This window comes from Phyllostomus hastatus, unplaced genomic scaffold (genome assembly GCF_019186645.2).
Source record: "Phyllostomus hastatus isolate PE091 unplaced genomic scaffold, TTU_PhHast_1.1 phas_scaffold_12, whole genome shotgun sequence".
In the NCBI taxonomy this organism is placed as follows: Eukaryota; Metazoa; Chordata; class Mammalia; order Chiroptera; family Phyllostomidae; genus Phyllostomus; species Phyllostomus hastatus.
In genome coordinates this window covers 3,381,256-3,396,209 of record NW_025334007.1, presented here as the reverse complement: position 1 = coordinate 3,396,209, position 14,954 = coordinate 3,381,256, and the positions used below count along the sequence as shown (strand labels likewise).

Genomic DNA, 14,954 nt, shown 5'->3' with positions numbered 1-14,954 from the left:
TTGTATTATTTTTTCATATGAATGACTGTATACCTAGTTGTGCCCACCCCTGTATAAAGAAATACTTTATTCAGTTCATTTTAAGAAAGAGTGCATATTTCTGCTAATCAAAGCCCATAATATCCATGAGACAAACGATGCCAGATTAAAAATAAAACGAACTAAAATTTATATTATGTTGATATATTCTTAATTTACAGCTTGCACATCTAAAGTAGCATTTCTAACCGTCGTTAAGCCCACACAGCATGATTAGAGTAGTGTTTCAATCAGGGAGTCACTAATCTAGATAATTTTAAGAATTATTCTTCAGAAGAAAAAATTATAGTACCACATACTCTTTATTCATCCTCGCTCATGTGATAAAATCAAAGGACAACATAAACTCACAAAGATGAGAGTATAACATTCTCAGCAATTAAAAAAGTAGTTATCTCAGTGTGTTAAGAAAAAGGAAATGGCCACATTCATTCCTCTACTGCCTGGCCCTGCCCTACGTAGTCACGTGCATTTCTGTCACCTGCGAGGCTCAGGGGTCTCAGAAAGACCCCTCAGTCTCCTAAAGAACTTTTCAGCAGTGGCCACATCTCCTTTGCAATTGTTAAAACTTGGCTCAAGCACACAACTTCCAGACTATTTTCTTCGACCTGTATACCTCCTCCCACATGGCACTTTTATTGTTCTGTGTGTTGTTACTTTTTAAAATGTGTGTTAGTTCCAAATTAAGGGTTTTTTTTTAGATTTTATTTATTTTTAGACAAGGGAAAGAGAAAGAGAAGGAGAGAAACATCAGCGTGTGGTTGCTTCTCACGTGCCTTGTGCTGGGGACCTGGCCTGCAACCCAGGCAGGTGCTCCAACTGGGAATTGAACCGGCAACCCTATGGTTCACAGGCTGGCACTCAATCCACTGAGCCACACTAGCCAGGGCAAGATTTTTATTTGTAAATAAGGATGTATATCATCCATAATTCTACCAAGACAATTATAGCATCCTGGAGGGTTTCCTAAGGTTTTTTCCTAAGTATATTTCCTGAACTGATGATGATAACTTTTTATAGGGACTTTCAAGCAAAATTGAACCAGAGATGTTGAATGTAACATTTAACTAGTGAATTTCATTAATTTCACTAGAAATACTCAGTTAGCAAAAACTCCCCCTGAGACAGAATGTATAAGTGAAGCATGAACCTGTGAGATACAAGAGTGCTAAATTGGGTTTACATATGCCGACGATTATAGCATCTGTAACTGAAAGACTTTGGGGCCAGGAAATACAGTGACTTTCATATGCTCTTAAATGGTAAATGAACTAGTGTGGAGAATTCCAAAACCTGAATGTGTTATTCTGAGAAAGAGAAAGTTAAAATAAGCACTATTAAGAGAAGCACATGTGCTGGGATCAGCAATCAGTAAAGTTTTCTTTTAAAGAAAAATAGGATTTCAGGGTAAAAGTGACAAGAAGTTAGAAGATTGAAAAAGTTCAGAGGCACTGGATGAGGCCTGTGTGCTCTGGAGAGCAATCAGTAATAGGCATGTTTGTGGCTGGAGGAGAAGCCTGACAAGCTCTTTCACTGGACTTTGCAAGAAAAACAGTTTTACTTGGCACAAAGGAATTAAGATAGAGGGGAAAGAAGGAGCAGGCAGGGAGGAGCCTGCGACCAATGAATTAGATGGAAATAGCTCTAGATTGCATTCTCAATACAGGTTAGAATGAGGCAATACAAAAAGGTATTGTGCAGGGCATAGAATAGTGACTCGTGGATATTGGCAAAGGGGGCCGCCAGCATGTTTGTGGAAAATTCATGGAGTGGGGAGGATAGGAGATTTAATAGACCATGATTTCATTGTTAGCCCACCTTGTAAAGTTGTCATGTTCACAATACTCCATTTTATTTTTATTTATTCTTTTTAGGATTTTTTATTTATCTATTTTTAGAGAGGGAAGGGAGGGAGAAAGAGAGAGAGAAACATCAATGTGTGGTTGCTGGAGGCTGTGGCCTGCAACCCAGGCATGAGCCCTAACTGGGAATCGAACCTGTGACACTTTGGTTCACAGCCCATGCTCAATCCACTGAGCTACGCCAGCCAGGGCACAGTACTCCATTTTAGCAGCCTGGGATTGAGGTCCCACTGAGGTCTCTAGCCTCTGTTGTGCCCACAGTGCTGCTGGGAAATTCCTTCAGGGGTCCTGCTGTGCCCACTCCCATTCTCTGCCACTTTTACTCCACTCTCTCCTCAATAATGATGGCAATGAATGGCAGCAGTAAGTGCTTACTCTGTGCCAGGCACTGATTTCACGTGCATTAACTCAGGAGCTCTTCACTGTAACTCTGTAAGGTGGAAACTATTATTATCCCCATTTTATAGAAGATTACACTGAGGCCTGAGGTCACGCTACTAGGAAGAAGAGGAAGTAGAATTTGAACCCCAGCCATTAGGCTTCAGAGCCTGAGCACTACTGAATGCTTCCCCAAACTTGAGATCCAAATTTTTCTGGGACCCATTTCAGCAGATAACCTTATGTGCTTCACAGAGCAAGCTGAGGCTTTCGGGCCTTAATTCCCCAGCTTGCTCTTTCTGTACTTAATGTCTGGATCTCTTGCCGCCTTTCTTCCATCACAAGGGAAACTGAGGCCTTCTGCCCTTCTTGAGGCTCCTCCCTCCATCTGTGTATTAATCTCCTCCCCTCCTATTACTATAAACATCAGGACCGTGTCCCATTGATACCAGCACCCCACCCCCCGCCCTTCTCCTTTCTCTTCTTTAGTCCTACAAACATGTGTGCCTTATTTTTTTTTAAAAAAGAACACCCCAAAATCTCTTCCTTTTACCCCATGCCTCTAAGTTTCCTCAGAACGGAATCTCCATCATCTTTGTACCTCTAGAAAAGGTGTCCGAGTAAGTAAATCTGCACTGGATAAAGATGTTTTAGAATAAGGGAGCTGCTGGTCCCCTTTAGCTCTGTGTTGGTCAGAATATTCTTACTGTGTTTTATTCTGGGTATACGGTCTGAGTAATGTAGTTAGCTGCGTGTTCTTAGGAGAGGAGGAGTACGGCATATGGAGGCGGGGGCAGTGGAAGGAAACTGGATTGTTTAGCCTAGACAAGGGAAGAGAAGACTTGAGAGACAAAATAGCTGCTTCAACTTATGAAAGAGGGACACGTGGAAGAAGGATTAATTTTATTCTGTGTATCTCCAAAGGCTATAGATAAGATCTGTAGATGGAAGCTACAAGGAAAAGGACTTTATTTTTCACAGCAAAGCTATGCCATAGAGATTTTTCCTCCTGGAGGGAGGTAGTGAGTATCTTGTCACTAGGAGTGCTGTCTGAATAGTACATGACAGGTGATTCTAGAGGAGATTTGAGCACAAGATGTGTCATTGATTATATAGCCTGTACGGTCTATCTTGATCTTAAATTCTGAAAGAGCTCGATTTATTTTTAGCCCAGGATGTTCAACCTGGGCTGTACTGTAGAATTACCTGGCGAATTTTAAGAAAAAATATTAATGCTCAGATCCTGTCTCAGGTCAGTTAAGTCAGAATGTTTGGGCCAGGTCCTGGGCATTGATATTTTTAAAAAGCTCTGTAGCTGATTCTAATGTACATCCAAATGTGAGAACCTCTGATGTAGCTGAATCAAGCTGAATTGAATAAGGTGGTATGGATTCATATTTCACTTATAATAACTTAACTGTAACTGTAGCACTTGAGTCGTATGTAGGTCAGTATAGTGGAAATGCCATCACATAGTGTTCTTATGCCTGGCTCAAACTCATGTCTTGTATTATATTATTAAGATAACAGGAATAAAATTTAATTTCTAAATAACCATAGTATGCATTTGCCCAATGTGAGGGACCTTACCTGTGGCTATTTTCTTAAAACACAGGTGTATACACACACATGCACACACACTTGTATGCATATAAAAGGAAATTTCTTGTAGCAGTTAGTAAATAAATGAGTGAAGTAATTGTTGGTCTCCTCAGAATAATAAAGTGGATATTGTAAATTTGGAAAGCTAATGCATCTCCATTTTATAAGGCCACCTGGGAGCCTTGTGTTTGGATATTGATCTGGGTCCATGTCATCACGTGCTGGTAGCGAAGCAGGGAGGAGTCTGGTATTAAAGAGAAACATTTGACATTGGGTGTTCATTTTTCCTGGGGCTACTCAAAGGAAATAAACTCAATACCACTACAGACGTTCCAAATTGTTTTTGAATTGTTATGTCTAGTTGTGCCTGTAAGAAAAAAAATAAGAACTGTTCTGAAGTAGTTTTCTCCCTGTTTAATAGTCTAGTCTCTTCTGTTTAACTTTCTCTTTAAAGCTATTGGTGTCAGTAACCAGAGGGAAACCACTGTAGTCTGGGACAAGATAACTGGAGAGCCACTCTACAACGCTGTAGGTAAGCTATGGTGCATGGATGGCAAATGCAAGGCCTTTCTCCACTTGCGGATGTTATCAGACTAAAATCTCTAGCTAAAAAAGCATGCATCGTGATTCCTATAATTTGATGGGATGGGCAGAAGAGTCCTCTAAGAAATTCATTGTTTTATATATATACCATGTTTAGCCATTTATTCCCATCTTGAATGAACTGTTTCCCATGCTCTCCCCTTTTCCTGATTATTTGTATTATACAAGTGGGTCAACGTTGCCAGAATTATTTCATAATCACTGCTGTTTTCTGACACCTAAAAGAGATCTCAGTTCCTCCTCTCCCTTCAAAAATCAAAAGCACAAATATTCGTAGTCATGTCTCAGCAAAGCTCTTGTGTACTTGGTCTTCCCACCCAGGATGTTGAGTCAATTCTTCTGAGGTTATGAAAACAAAATCTCAAAGTTTTAGCTCCTTCTGCTATAAATTAGGCTATTTTGGTAGGAGGTCAAAATCTCAAATATACCACCATTAGATATCACATCTCATTAAGTGTAAATGACCATGGGTATATTTTAATATCACTCTTAGCACATGCCAATTAAGCACCGAATGATACTGTCACTTGCTGAAAGGAAAATTTTGTTCTAAATATATACTCACCAAAAGGCATCATTCTGTCACAAATAGCAAAGCACAAATTTTGTCAATAAAACACCAGGTTGTGGAGTGGGGAATGGAAGCAGAAATAGTCAGAAATGGGATGATTTATAGAGTGAGCTATTTTTACTTCACACTGACGTTAGCAATATAGTTACTTTAGTAGCCATTGGAAGAAAGTATTATTGAAGAAGGAAATATACTAAAAAGGGTGCCTTGTAAGAGTAGCATAAATCCTTTGGAAACTTTATTAAAAACCAAGGCATTGAATGTTACTGTGTTATAAGAAGCCATTTTGTATGCCTTCTGCACTTAAGAGTTCAAAAGACTCAAAAACTGTTGAAGAATTGCAACCAAAGTTCCTATTACACAAAGTACGTCTTTTAAATCTTTATTTTGTCCTTATGCTCATACGCAGCTCATTTTGAAAATTAGTAAAGCAGGACATTACAATACTAGTGACTAGTACCTAAGAGAGTATTCTTTCACAGATCAGTTTTAGCCAACTGCTAGAACTAGTCCGGGTTTTACTTTTTTCTTTTTCTAATGAAAGGAAGAGCCTAGTCAAAGGAACCAGAAATTTCCTGTTAAACTCTAAACTTGAATTAAATGACAACTTAGAATCAACCTCTGGACTTTGAGTTGTCATTTTAATGTAATGCAACTAGGTTAGTTGAAGTTATGCTTTTAGTGAGGGATTTCAAGTAACTATTTTACCAGAAAAACTTTGTTTGTGATATGCTTATTTACTCATTTGCTTTTCTTCTGTGTCCCTCTGCACCCTTCCCCCATGCTCTGTGCTTTGGAGAATTCATTCAAACCATACCTACCGAAAAATGGAGAATTTTTTCTCTATTGAGCCAAGTGCATGTTTTGAGAACTTCTTGTGTGTTGAGTGCTATACTGGGTATGTTATGGAGGATGGTGATTATTGGCTGTTTGTGTAAACACTTTATAATTTTGTTTTGGAAAGATACTAACACAAAATTAGGGAATAGCTATAAACTGTGTGTTGCTAAGTTGAAGGAAAATTAGAGCAAGTACAGGTTAGTATGGATGTTGAATTTTTGGCATATCTTTGGGAAAGGTTGAACTCCATTTTAGGCCTTGAAGAATGTATTGTATTACATTAGGAAAAGGAAAAATTGGAGGAAAGTGTAAATAAGCTGTGAAGGTAAAAATGTGTACACTTATTTCACCAAAGAATGAAACGATTGATCAAATTCAAGCACAGGGTGACTATTGACTTTTAAATTTAGAAGAGTTTTAATAGAACTATGAGTGATAATAATGCTCAATAAGTGCTAACTGCTATTATTGTGTACTAGGGATGGTGCAAAAACACTTTACTCAGATTAATCTATGACCCTGAAATAGGTTTTACTAGCTCTGTTTTCTAAATGAGTTATGGAAAAGCTATGTAACTTGTCTGATGCCATGTAGTTATAAGTAGCGGTAGGGCCAGTTTGAATGTAAACCCATCCAACCCCAAAGCCTGTGTTCTAACTTGGATAGAGAAGGGTTGATGAGAATGGAGAGGGCATTGAAAGCCGTGCCCTGAGCAACATGGGGCACAGTGGGACAGAAGTGGGGGGAATGGGTTCTTTCAAATGCACCTGTCTGCTGGGACCAGCTAGAGAAGCAGAACAACAACAAAACTATCTGAAGGCCTGGATGGCTACCAAGGCAGTGAGGAATTATGGGACCAAGATCCAGGAGAGAAAAGAAACCCAGACAGGTGGGCCAGGCATTTACTGTTGTTTATTCCCTGGAAATATCTGTAGATTCTGAAAGGAGCGCCCGAGAGGCTAAGCAGCACTGTCATAGATTATGAAGATAGGGAGGCAAAAGATGGAGTCAGGGGCTGCCAAGGTGGAGGAGAATGCTGGCAAAATCACAGACTTTTGAATGGGACTGTGAAGGACCAATCCTAGAAGTAAGAGAAACTGAAAATATACCAACCTCCCCAGGAATCAAAGCCCAGATTCAGATCATTTTAAACCCCAATTAGATTAAGATGTTCTGAAAGTGCTAATGCCCCTAGTCTGACTTCTTTTAGAGTTTTCATATACAGTTTCTAGTTTCTTATAAAAGAATAATGAGGTGTAGAAAACAAGGCATGACTAAAAAGCAACAGAAACGAGTGGCGTTACAGACAGACCTCTAGGAAATCCTGATGTTAGAGGTATCAGACTTTAAAATAATCATGATCAGTATGTTCAAGCAATTCATTGACAAGATTGATAACCTTAGCAAACATTAGAAATTTAAAAGTGGAAATTCTAAAACCGTATTTAAAAACTCAGATGATGAGTTTTACATCACATTAGACAGAGGAAAAGATGAATTCGTGAAACCAGAAGAGAGATCAGAAGTCAATACCCAGACTGAAGCACAGAGAGACAAAGATTTCAAAAATACAGAAAAGAATTTAAGGAATCTAAGGGAAAGATGGAGTAAGGTAAGGGGCGTCATATTTGTATTGGAGTCCCAGAAGAAAAGGAAAGAAGGATGACAAAGTTTTTGAAAGGGGATGAAAGATATCTAGTCACAGAAGCAAGAAGCACTTTGATCCCCATGCAAGATGAACACAGAGAGCCAAACATAAAACATATGCTGAGATCCAAAGATAAAAAGACAAATCATAAAGGAAGCAGAGGATTCGTCTCTCTGCAGTAAAATGGATACTATGAATGAATTCCTGGGATTAGTGCGTGGAGACAGGATAGAGAGAGAAGGCAAATTGGCAAGACCTTTTGAAGGGAAGATACAACCCGTGAGTTTGTAAATTGGATAGGGCATAAAGGTGAAGGGAAAATAAAACAGGGCTACAGGATTTTTAGCCTGAGAGAACAGAAGGAAATTAAGTAATATTTAAGGAGTGCCAACCTGAGAGGAAAAAAATGGCTTTTTGGGGGTAACATGAGTATTGGCCTCGCATTGAAAGCTAATTTCTGGGTAATTCGAAATTTGTGGTTCTAGTAGAAAGAGATTGTTCCAATGTATACTTAAAAGTAGGTTATATAAAGGGGATAGTCTTAGTTTATTATACATGAATTCACATAGGAATGAATGTAAAATTAATTAATCCAATAAAAAACATAGGTGCCTTTGTATGTACCAGGTTCTGTGATGATTGGCCCCTCAGCATGTAGTGACAAACCAGGGAAGCACAGAAGGCTAAGGGTAGGAATTTGGAGGAGAGGAACAGGGGTCATACAAAAGGAGAGGAGTCATTCATTCCCTGGGAAGAGGAGCCACTTAGTAATGACAAGGATAGATTCTGCCTCCAACTTATTTCACCAGGAAAACACTAAGCTGCCATATCTCCATGCAAGTCTTCAGTTGAGAATATCAACATAATATTAAATCTTTAACAGCTTTATCTTAAGATAGCACGAGGTGCAACTGATAGAAACAGAGTCAGACCTTTACATATCAATATGAGCTCCTTTGTATCAGAGTCTGGGTTTTGCTTTCTTGCATGTGTCTGTGTGTGTGTGTTCTTTCCTATTCCCTTTCTCCTGTAAATCTCTGTCATTCTAGGCCTGCCCTGCTCTTCATTTTCCTCTGTTTGCTAAATTACATAGCTGATAAGCAGTATTTGCTATAGATGAGCATATGAGAGGAGTCTACCTTTCGCTTTTTTAAAAAATTGCCTTTAATGTGGCCTTTTTTATGGCTCAGGAGTCCTTGATAAGCAGTCAGCTCACTCACCCCCAGCACAGTAAGAGAGATAAGAGAATTTCAGGTTACTGTTAGTGCACATGAAATATGCTTGTTGAAGAAGCTGAAGACTGAGAAAGGCTATTTGTTTTTGCTTGCCATAAAGATGTGTTTGTATACTGACCTCTTTTAGATACAATTATAAGCCTAAAAAAAGTTGAAATGGCCCATGTTAGTAGTTTCATACACTTTTAGAATCTGTGCGTTAATTCTCCGAGCAAGGTAAACATTGGTGTGCCATCTAAAATGAAGTGTCACTTTGCATCACTGATTCCCAGCCACTGAGCCACGATGCAGCCATTTGCTACTATGACCTCACGGGTGGATTGCAGGAGCTCGGCGGCCCCGGATGTGAAACAGGTCTTTGGCTGCAATCACCTATCTTCGGTTATCCTCAACCCTCTGGGACTTTTCTCTCTCCCTCTTAGCATTATTTTCATCAATATTCTTTTCTAAAGAGTTCCCGCCTCCCCACTCCCTGCCATTTTTCTAAGCCCTTTTCTTCTGAAACCAATTTTGTTAGTGGTCTACATACCTTAGTGTCTCTGTATTACTGATAGAAGGTTTGGGTTCATAAATACACCCAGACTAAACTGATGAAGTACAAAATCAGCCAAGTGGTTCCAGTGTTGAGTGGGGTAAGGCTGGAATCAATGACATCTAGTGTGTTCATATGCACATTTCCCTGATGCCACCAGTAAAATGTTCTGGCCTAAGTTGGAGAGAACACAGTAGGACTGATATCCAGGGAGGCAAGGGCTACCAACTGAAGACCTTCAGTGTATTAAAGAGAACCACCAGCTGAAACACTTGTCTCTGAATACATTTTCCTTATTGAAATTGTAAAGTGAAAAACACATTTGTTCCTAAGATGTTGGATTTAAAGGTCCCTATGACACATAGTTCTCTGGGCTGAGTGTGCAATTTTAAACATTGCTCATCATCTTTGCCTTTTTTTTTTTTACATATTAGTTAACCCTGGGCCAATGATTAAACCTGTGTAATCATCTGTTGTGATCTGAAAGAATCTTGAGCTCAATTTTTAAAATCTTTTCTGGACTAGGTTGTGTTTCAAAGTATCAGCACAAATGCAAACCATCAATGGCAAAGCACCAAAAACTCCTAAGCACATTTGGCCTTAAACAGCAAAAGTGTGGTTTTATTTTTATTGCTTTACAGATTTTTTTTACTTTGGTAAAATCTAGCATATTTAGGTTTATCAAGATCCACTTGTTTTTTTTCCTATTTCAAGTCTTTTATGACACAGTTCCGTTCTCAGAGTGCCTTATGTCTCCTTCAATCTTGGGTAAAGAAACACGGCCATATTTTGCAATGGTTGATTTCTTTAACTCTGGCCGTTATTTAAAATAACGGAATGAAAATAATATTGAATACAAACTGTAATTGAAAAATGTTCAATTAAAAAATGCAAAATAAAATAACTGAATTAGATTTCAACTTTGAGGTCTCTGATCTTTAGTATTTCTTCATATTCTGTTTAATAAGACTACAAAGTCATCCTGGCTTATACCTATGTCATAGGGGTTTAATTCTAGATTCAGACTCTGGGTTCAGCCCCTGGCTTTTCTACTCACTACCATTCTGTGCCTGTTCCCTCAAGAATTAAACTAGAGAAAGTAAAAGTGCGGACCTCATAGATCTGAGGTGAAGATCAGTGAGTTAATACGTGCCGTGCTTCCGTAAGCATTAGCCGTGGTCATTGTTCTGAATTGACTGATAGCCTTTTTAATCCAGGATGCCAGAGGAAATTGATTTATACATGACAGATGTTCTTAGGGGAAATGCAGAGCCTACCCAGGGACACACACGCTTGTCTCAGTCATTATGGGCATTTTGGCATTTATACACCTAACAGCTGAAATAGGTTTCAGCCCCCACATTTTTGGCACATACATACATGCGTGTTAACTCATCCCCTCCCCTACTCCATTTTTCCTTTGTCCCGACCTGATTTCTGAAGATGTCATCAGGGACAGTCATCAATATAATCTTTTCCCCCTTGGCAAACGACCTCTTACCCAGCTTAATTAATAGCTTAACTTTTGGCAAGTGGTAACACGTAGCAGTTACATTTGGTTTTACTATTATTGTGCCTCTTGTGGGGGAAACCTCTCGATAACACTTTGTGTAGCCGTCAGCAGTCCTCGCTTAAGGCGTGTTCATAACCTGGGGCCTCCCATTCGTCTCAATTCCTGTCAGTCCAGTAGCTCATCATAATAAACCATCTCAGAGGATATATTATTTGCCTTTGTTTTTAGTAGACTAAAAATAATTTAGATGATCTCTGGTGTATTGGTTTCCTTAGATAATTTTCCCTTCTATTGTTATGACTAACCAAAAGTAACAAATTTCTAAAAATTCTAAAAATAATTTTTCCCTCTGTGCTGTTACTACATCACTAAACTAACCCTGGTCCGTGGGCACTGAGGCAACTGCATTTCTCTTCACTCTTAAAGCTTTATTTTTCAGCACAAACCAAATCTACCAGGCTTTTTTTATTTATCCTCACCTGAGGACATTTTTTTTCAGAGCTTTTAGAGAGAGAGGAAGGTGGGGAGAGAGAGGGAGAGAAACATCAATTGGTTGCTTCTCATACACACTCTGAAGGGGGACTAAACCCGTAACCCAGGCATGTGCCCTGGCTGGGAATTGAACCCATGACCTTTCAGTCTACAGGACAATGCTCCAACCAACTGAGCCACACCAGCCAGGGTAGAAGTGAGTTTATTTAATACAAGTGAAAGTTTTCAATCATCCAAGTTGTTTTTTTAATTACCTATTCAATTGATGGCCTGAGCAATTTAATACCAATTTTCTTGGTCTAAATGAGGGAAATACCTTCCAGAAGCATGCTGTATAATATTCTGGACTCCCCAGCATCTATTTTTCTTAATTTTTTTAAGTCACCTTGGAACTTAGCTATTCCCATTCCCTCTGGACCTGCTGTTTGTGGCGATGGCCTTCACCTCCTGCCACTGTCTCAGAGAAATGCTTTCTTGGGGCTGTGCCTTCCCAAAGCAGCCCTTTCATGCCTTCCTGCAGATGGCCTCAACAGAGACTGTGACACTTCATTCGCATTAGTTTCTAATGCCCACTGTGAATATGCTCACTCACTATATCATGCAGCCTTTCAATTCAGCGGTTGAGTGAGCGGCCAATAGCCATCTGAGCCACTTTTCTAACTAGGTCACAGACATGTGGCCAGGCAGGGGAGAGGCATCCTGAACAAAAAATCAGGTCTCTTCCTGGTCTCTGTTCAAATGAAAATAATATTGAACCAGAGACTCTGACTGGACTGCTTTTGTTCCCCTTCTACTTCACATGTCTTCTTTTTCTACACCTAAATGTGTAGAAAAAAATGTTCATTGTGATGAAATTGCCCAAGTGAGTGAGCTACCCTTTCCTAAGTGGTCAACAAGAGAACACAGACCTTGAATCTGGCCGTCTCTAGCATGAATTGCCATTATTTCTCCTAATGCTCCAGCTGCTCCAGTTTCTCCTGGCCCTTCAGATCCAGTTGCCGTTGTTCCCTCTGGCTCTTCAGTTCCAGCTGCTGGCCCTTCCTCAGGTATTGGTGCACTGGCTCCTGCTCACTTCCCAGCCTTCCCACTCGGACGTGCTGGGGGAAATTGACCACTGCCGCTGGATCTGGGTCTGGATCTGGCACTTCTTCTGATTGTTCTCAGAAATGACCTCCAGAGGGGCTTAGTCTTCCAGCTTGGTGTCTTCTCTTTGGCTTTTGGTCTCTTACTCTGCAAATCTAATTCTGCCATCTGAGCTTCTTTAATGAGTCTTCTAATTTTTGTGTGTTCTTAATTTAATTAATTCTGAGCATTCTGTGAATCGCTTGGTAGTATACCAGCCACTGACAGTTTTTTTCTCTTTGGCAGTCTTACTAATTAATTGTATGTATTCTAATTGCCTTAAACTTGTGGACCTTTTTTTTTAAAAAAAAGTTAATATTATGCCAGCCCTCTGTGATCATGGACTAATGGAAGGAGAGAAACTTTAGAGAGTATCTAGTTCATCAACTGCCTTATTTTCTATTCACAAAATCCAGGCCACCGTGGGTTAAATAACTTGCTGGAGTCACATAGCTCATTGGTAATAAAGCCAGAATACAGAACTTTGGTCTCCTGATTTCATTTCACACCAAGTGCTTTGAGTCTTTCTGGTGAGGGGTTAATTCTTTGGATACCACTGTGGCTACTTGCAAGCTTTCAAGTGAGGAGTAGAGTGCCCAGTTACTTAAGTGGCCCTTGTCGAGGAGCAACAGAGTCACAGAGCCACCGAGACTCAGGGAACTATTTATCTGGTCGTCAGTTTGTCTTTAGTTTAGTTTTTTTTTTTTAATAAATAATTGGAAGAAATCCAGTATCCTAAAGAACATGACCTTGAAAAGAGGTTCTCAAGTTCTAGTATAATACTGAAGAACTTGGGATGTTTATAACAAATGTAGAAAGACTCAGGCCTTCCTTGCCTAGACCTGCAGCCAGAATCCTGCAAGGTAGGGCCTGAGATGTGTGATTTCAAACTTTTCCAGGTGGTTCTGGTGTGCTTTCTGGTAAGAACAACTACTCTGGAGTCTAGCAGTGTTTCTTAAAGAGATGTATTTAAAAGGTGTGTTTCTGGGCCCCCTCCCCAGACCAATCCTAGAATTTCTGGGGGTGTAGGGTCATCTTTAAGCTCCCTAGTGGTTGTTGTGTTCACTAAAATATAGAAGAAGGCTGATCTAGAAGGCTTTGGATCATTAAACAAGTGGCCTAGAGCGATGGCTTTCATGTCTCTTGTTCATTTCCCTTGGTAAGAAATATATTTTGCATCATGATTCAGCAAATCCACAGAACTAAAAAGTTTCACCAGTCAATACTATCTCACCAAGTTCCGTGAACTCTGATATTTTTCCATTCTAATCCATCCTCTTTTATTTTCTCAAAGTAGGTCATAGAAACTTACTAAGTTGCTTTGAAACCCCTAACCCACTGTAGTTTGAAAAACCGAAGGTTGAGATGGGCTTGTTAATTCTACCCATCACAGATGTAAAACTTTTTTTGCAAATTTCTCTACTTTTCCCAATTACTCCTGTTAAGCAATTAACATCTGCTTGCCCCATGAGGAAAGCTCGCTTTTGTCACAGTCATACAATACTTGCACTGTGTATGAAGTGGACTGCCCTTGTTCCCCGGACATGGGACATCTTGCCAACTCCTCGATGCTGCTGCTAATGGCTCATGTCAATCACAGAGCAAGTAATAGAAAATTCAACCACACTAAAAGGAATGTTTTTAAAGGAATTCTTTGGCTCATGGAACCAGCGATCCAAGAGTAGTTTAGTTCAGGGCCTGATTTATTCCAGACTCAGACCAGTCACCTGGATCCCCCCAAGTCTGTCTTTTCCAGGATGGCCCCGAATGTGGCCAATTCAGTTCTCTCTTCATGAGGGCAGCAGACGCCAGCCACACACCGCCAGCCTGAGCTGAGAAGAGGGCCTCCTGCAGACCAAGCACAAATCTCAGTTGAGCTGATTAGACCCCATGCTCTCTTCCTGAAGCTACCTCGGGGGTCAGGACAGGAGACTGGAGCTGGGGGTGCTAGGGGTGTGGTTGAATCTTGGGCAAACCACGTGGCTGAGGGTAAGAGAAGGATGGGGGATTCCCTAAAGAGAATAGGAGCTACTGCTCCCAGGAGCAAGAAGAATGGATGCTGGACAGCAAATGCAGATGTCACCTATAGGCTGTGCATGTCTGTCTTCTTCCTCTTCACCTCCCGTTTCCTTGGTTGTGACAAGCCTTTTCTTGCTGCTTTGCATGTCTGTGGGAACCAATAGAGTGTCCCGGAGTCCATGATTTAAATCTCGTGTGGAGGAGCCACTGTCAAAATCAAGCACAGACAGTGCTCAAGGGAAATTGGCAGTTTAAGTAATTAGAAAGAATTGATTAAAATTCGCTATGGGAATTTTACTGGTTTCTAATTGAAGGGAAAGAAATAGTATAGTCAAGGGTGCCCCAAACTAGACAATAACTGTTGGTATTCACAGGTGTAGTGGGCCAGCCTGTATAATCTTCCCTGGTGTCCTTCAAATAGGCTGTGCGCCTGAATCTTTTCAGGAGCCATCTGAGTGCAGTCAGTATCTAACAATACCTAGTGACCACTAACGCAGT

At 40.2% G+C, this 14,954-nt stretch overlaps 1 protein-coding gene across 6 annotated transcripts in view; it reads left to right on the top strand.

Moving 5' to 3' along the window:
• GK (glycerol kinase) overlaps nucleotides 1–14,954 on the top strand; it is a 70,380-nt gene that overhangs the window by 17,550 nt on the left and 37,876 nt on the right. For 4 of the 6 annotated variants that reach the window (XM_045855976.1, XM_045855977.1, XM_045855978.1 and 1 more), the window contains exon 4: nucleotides 4,336–4,413. In XM_045855976.1, coding sequence (XP_045711932.1) covers nucleotides 4,336–4,413 — 78 coding nt within the window. Of the gene's footprint in view, nucleotides 1–4,335; nucleotides 4,414–12,277; nucleotides 12,362–14,954 lie in introns of all 6 variants that reach the window. The other 2 variants (XM_045855973.1, XM_045855975.1) reach the window with 1 other exon arrangement.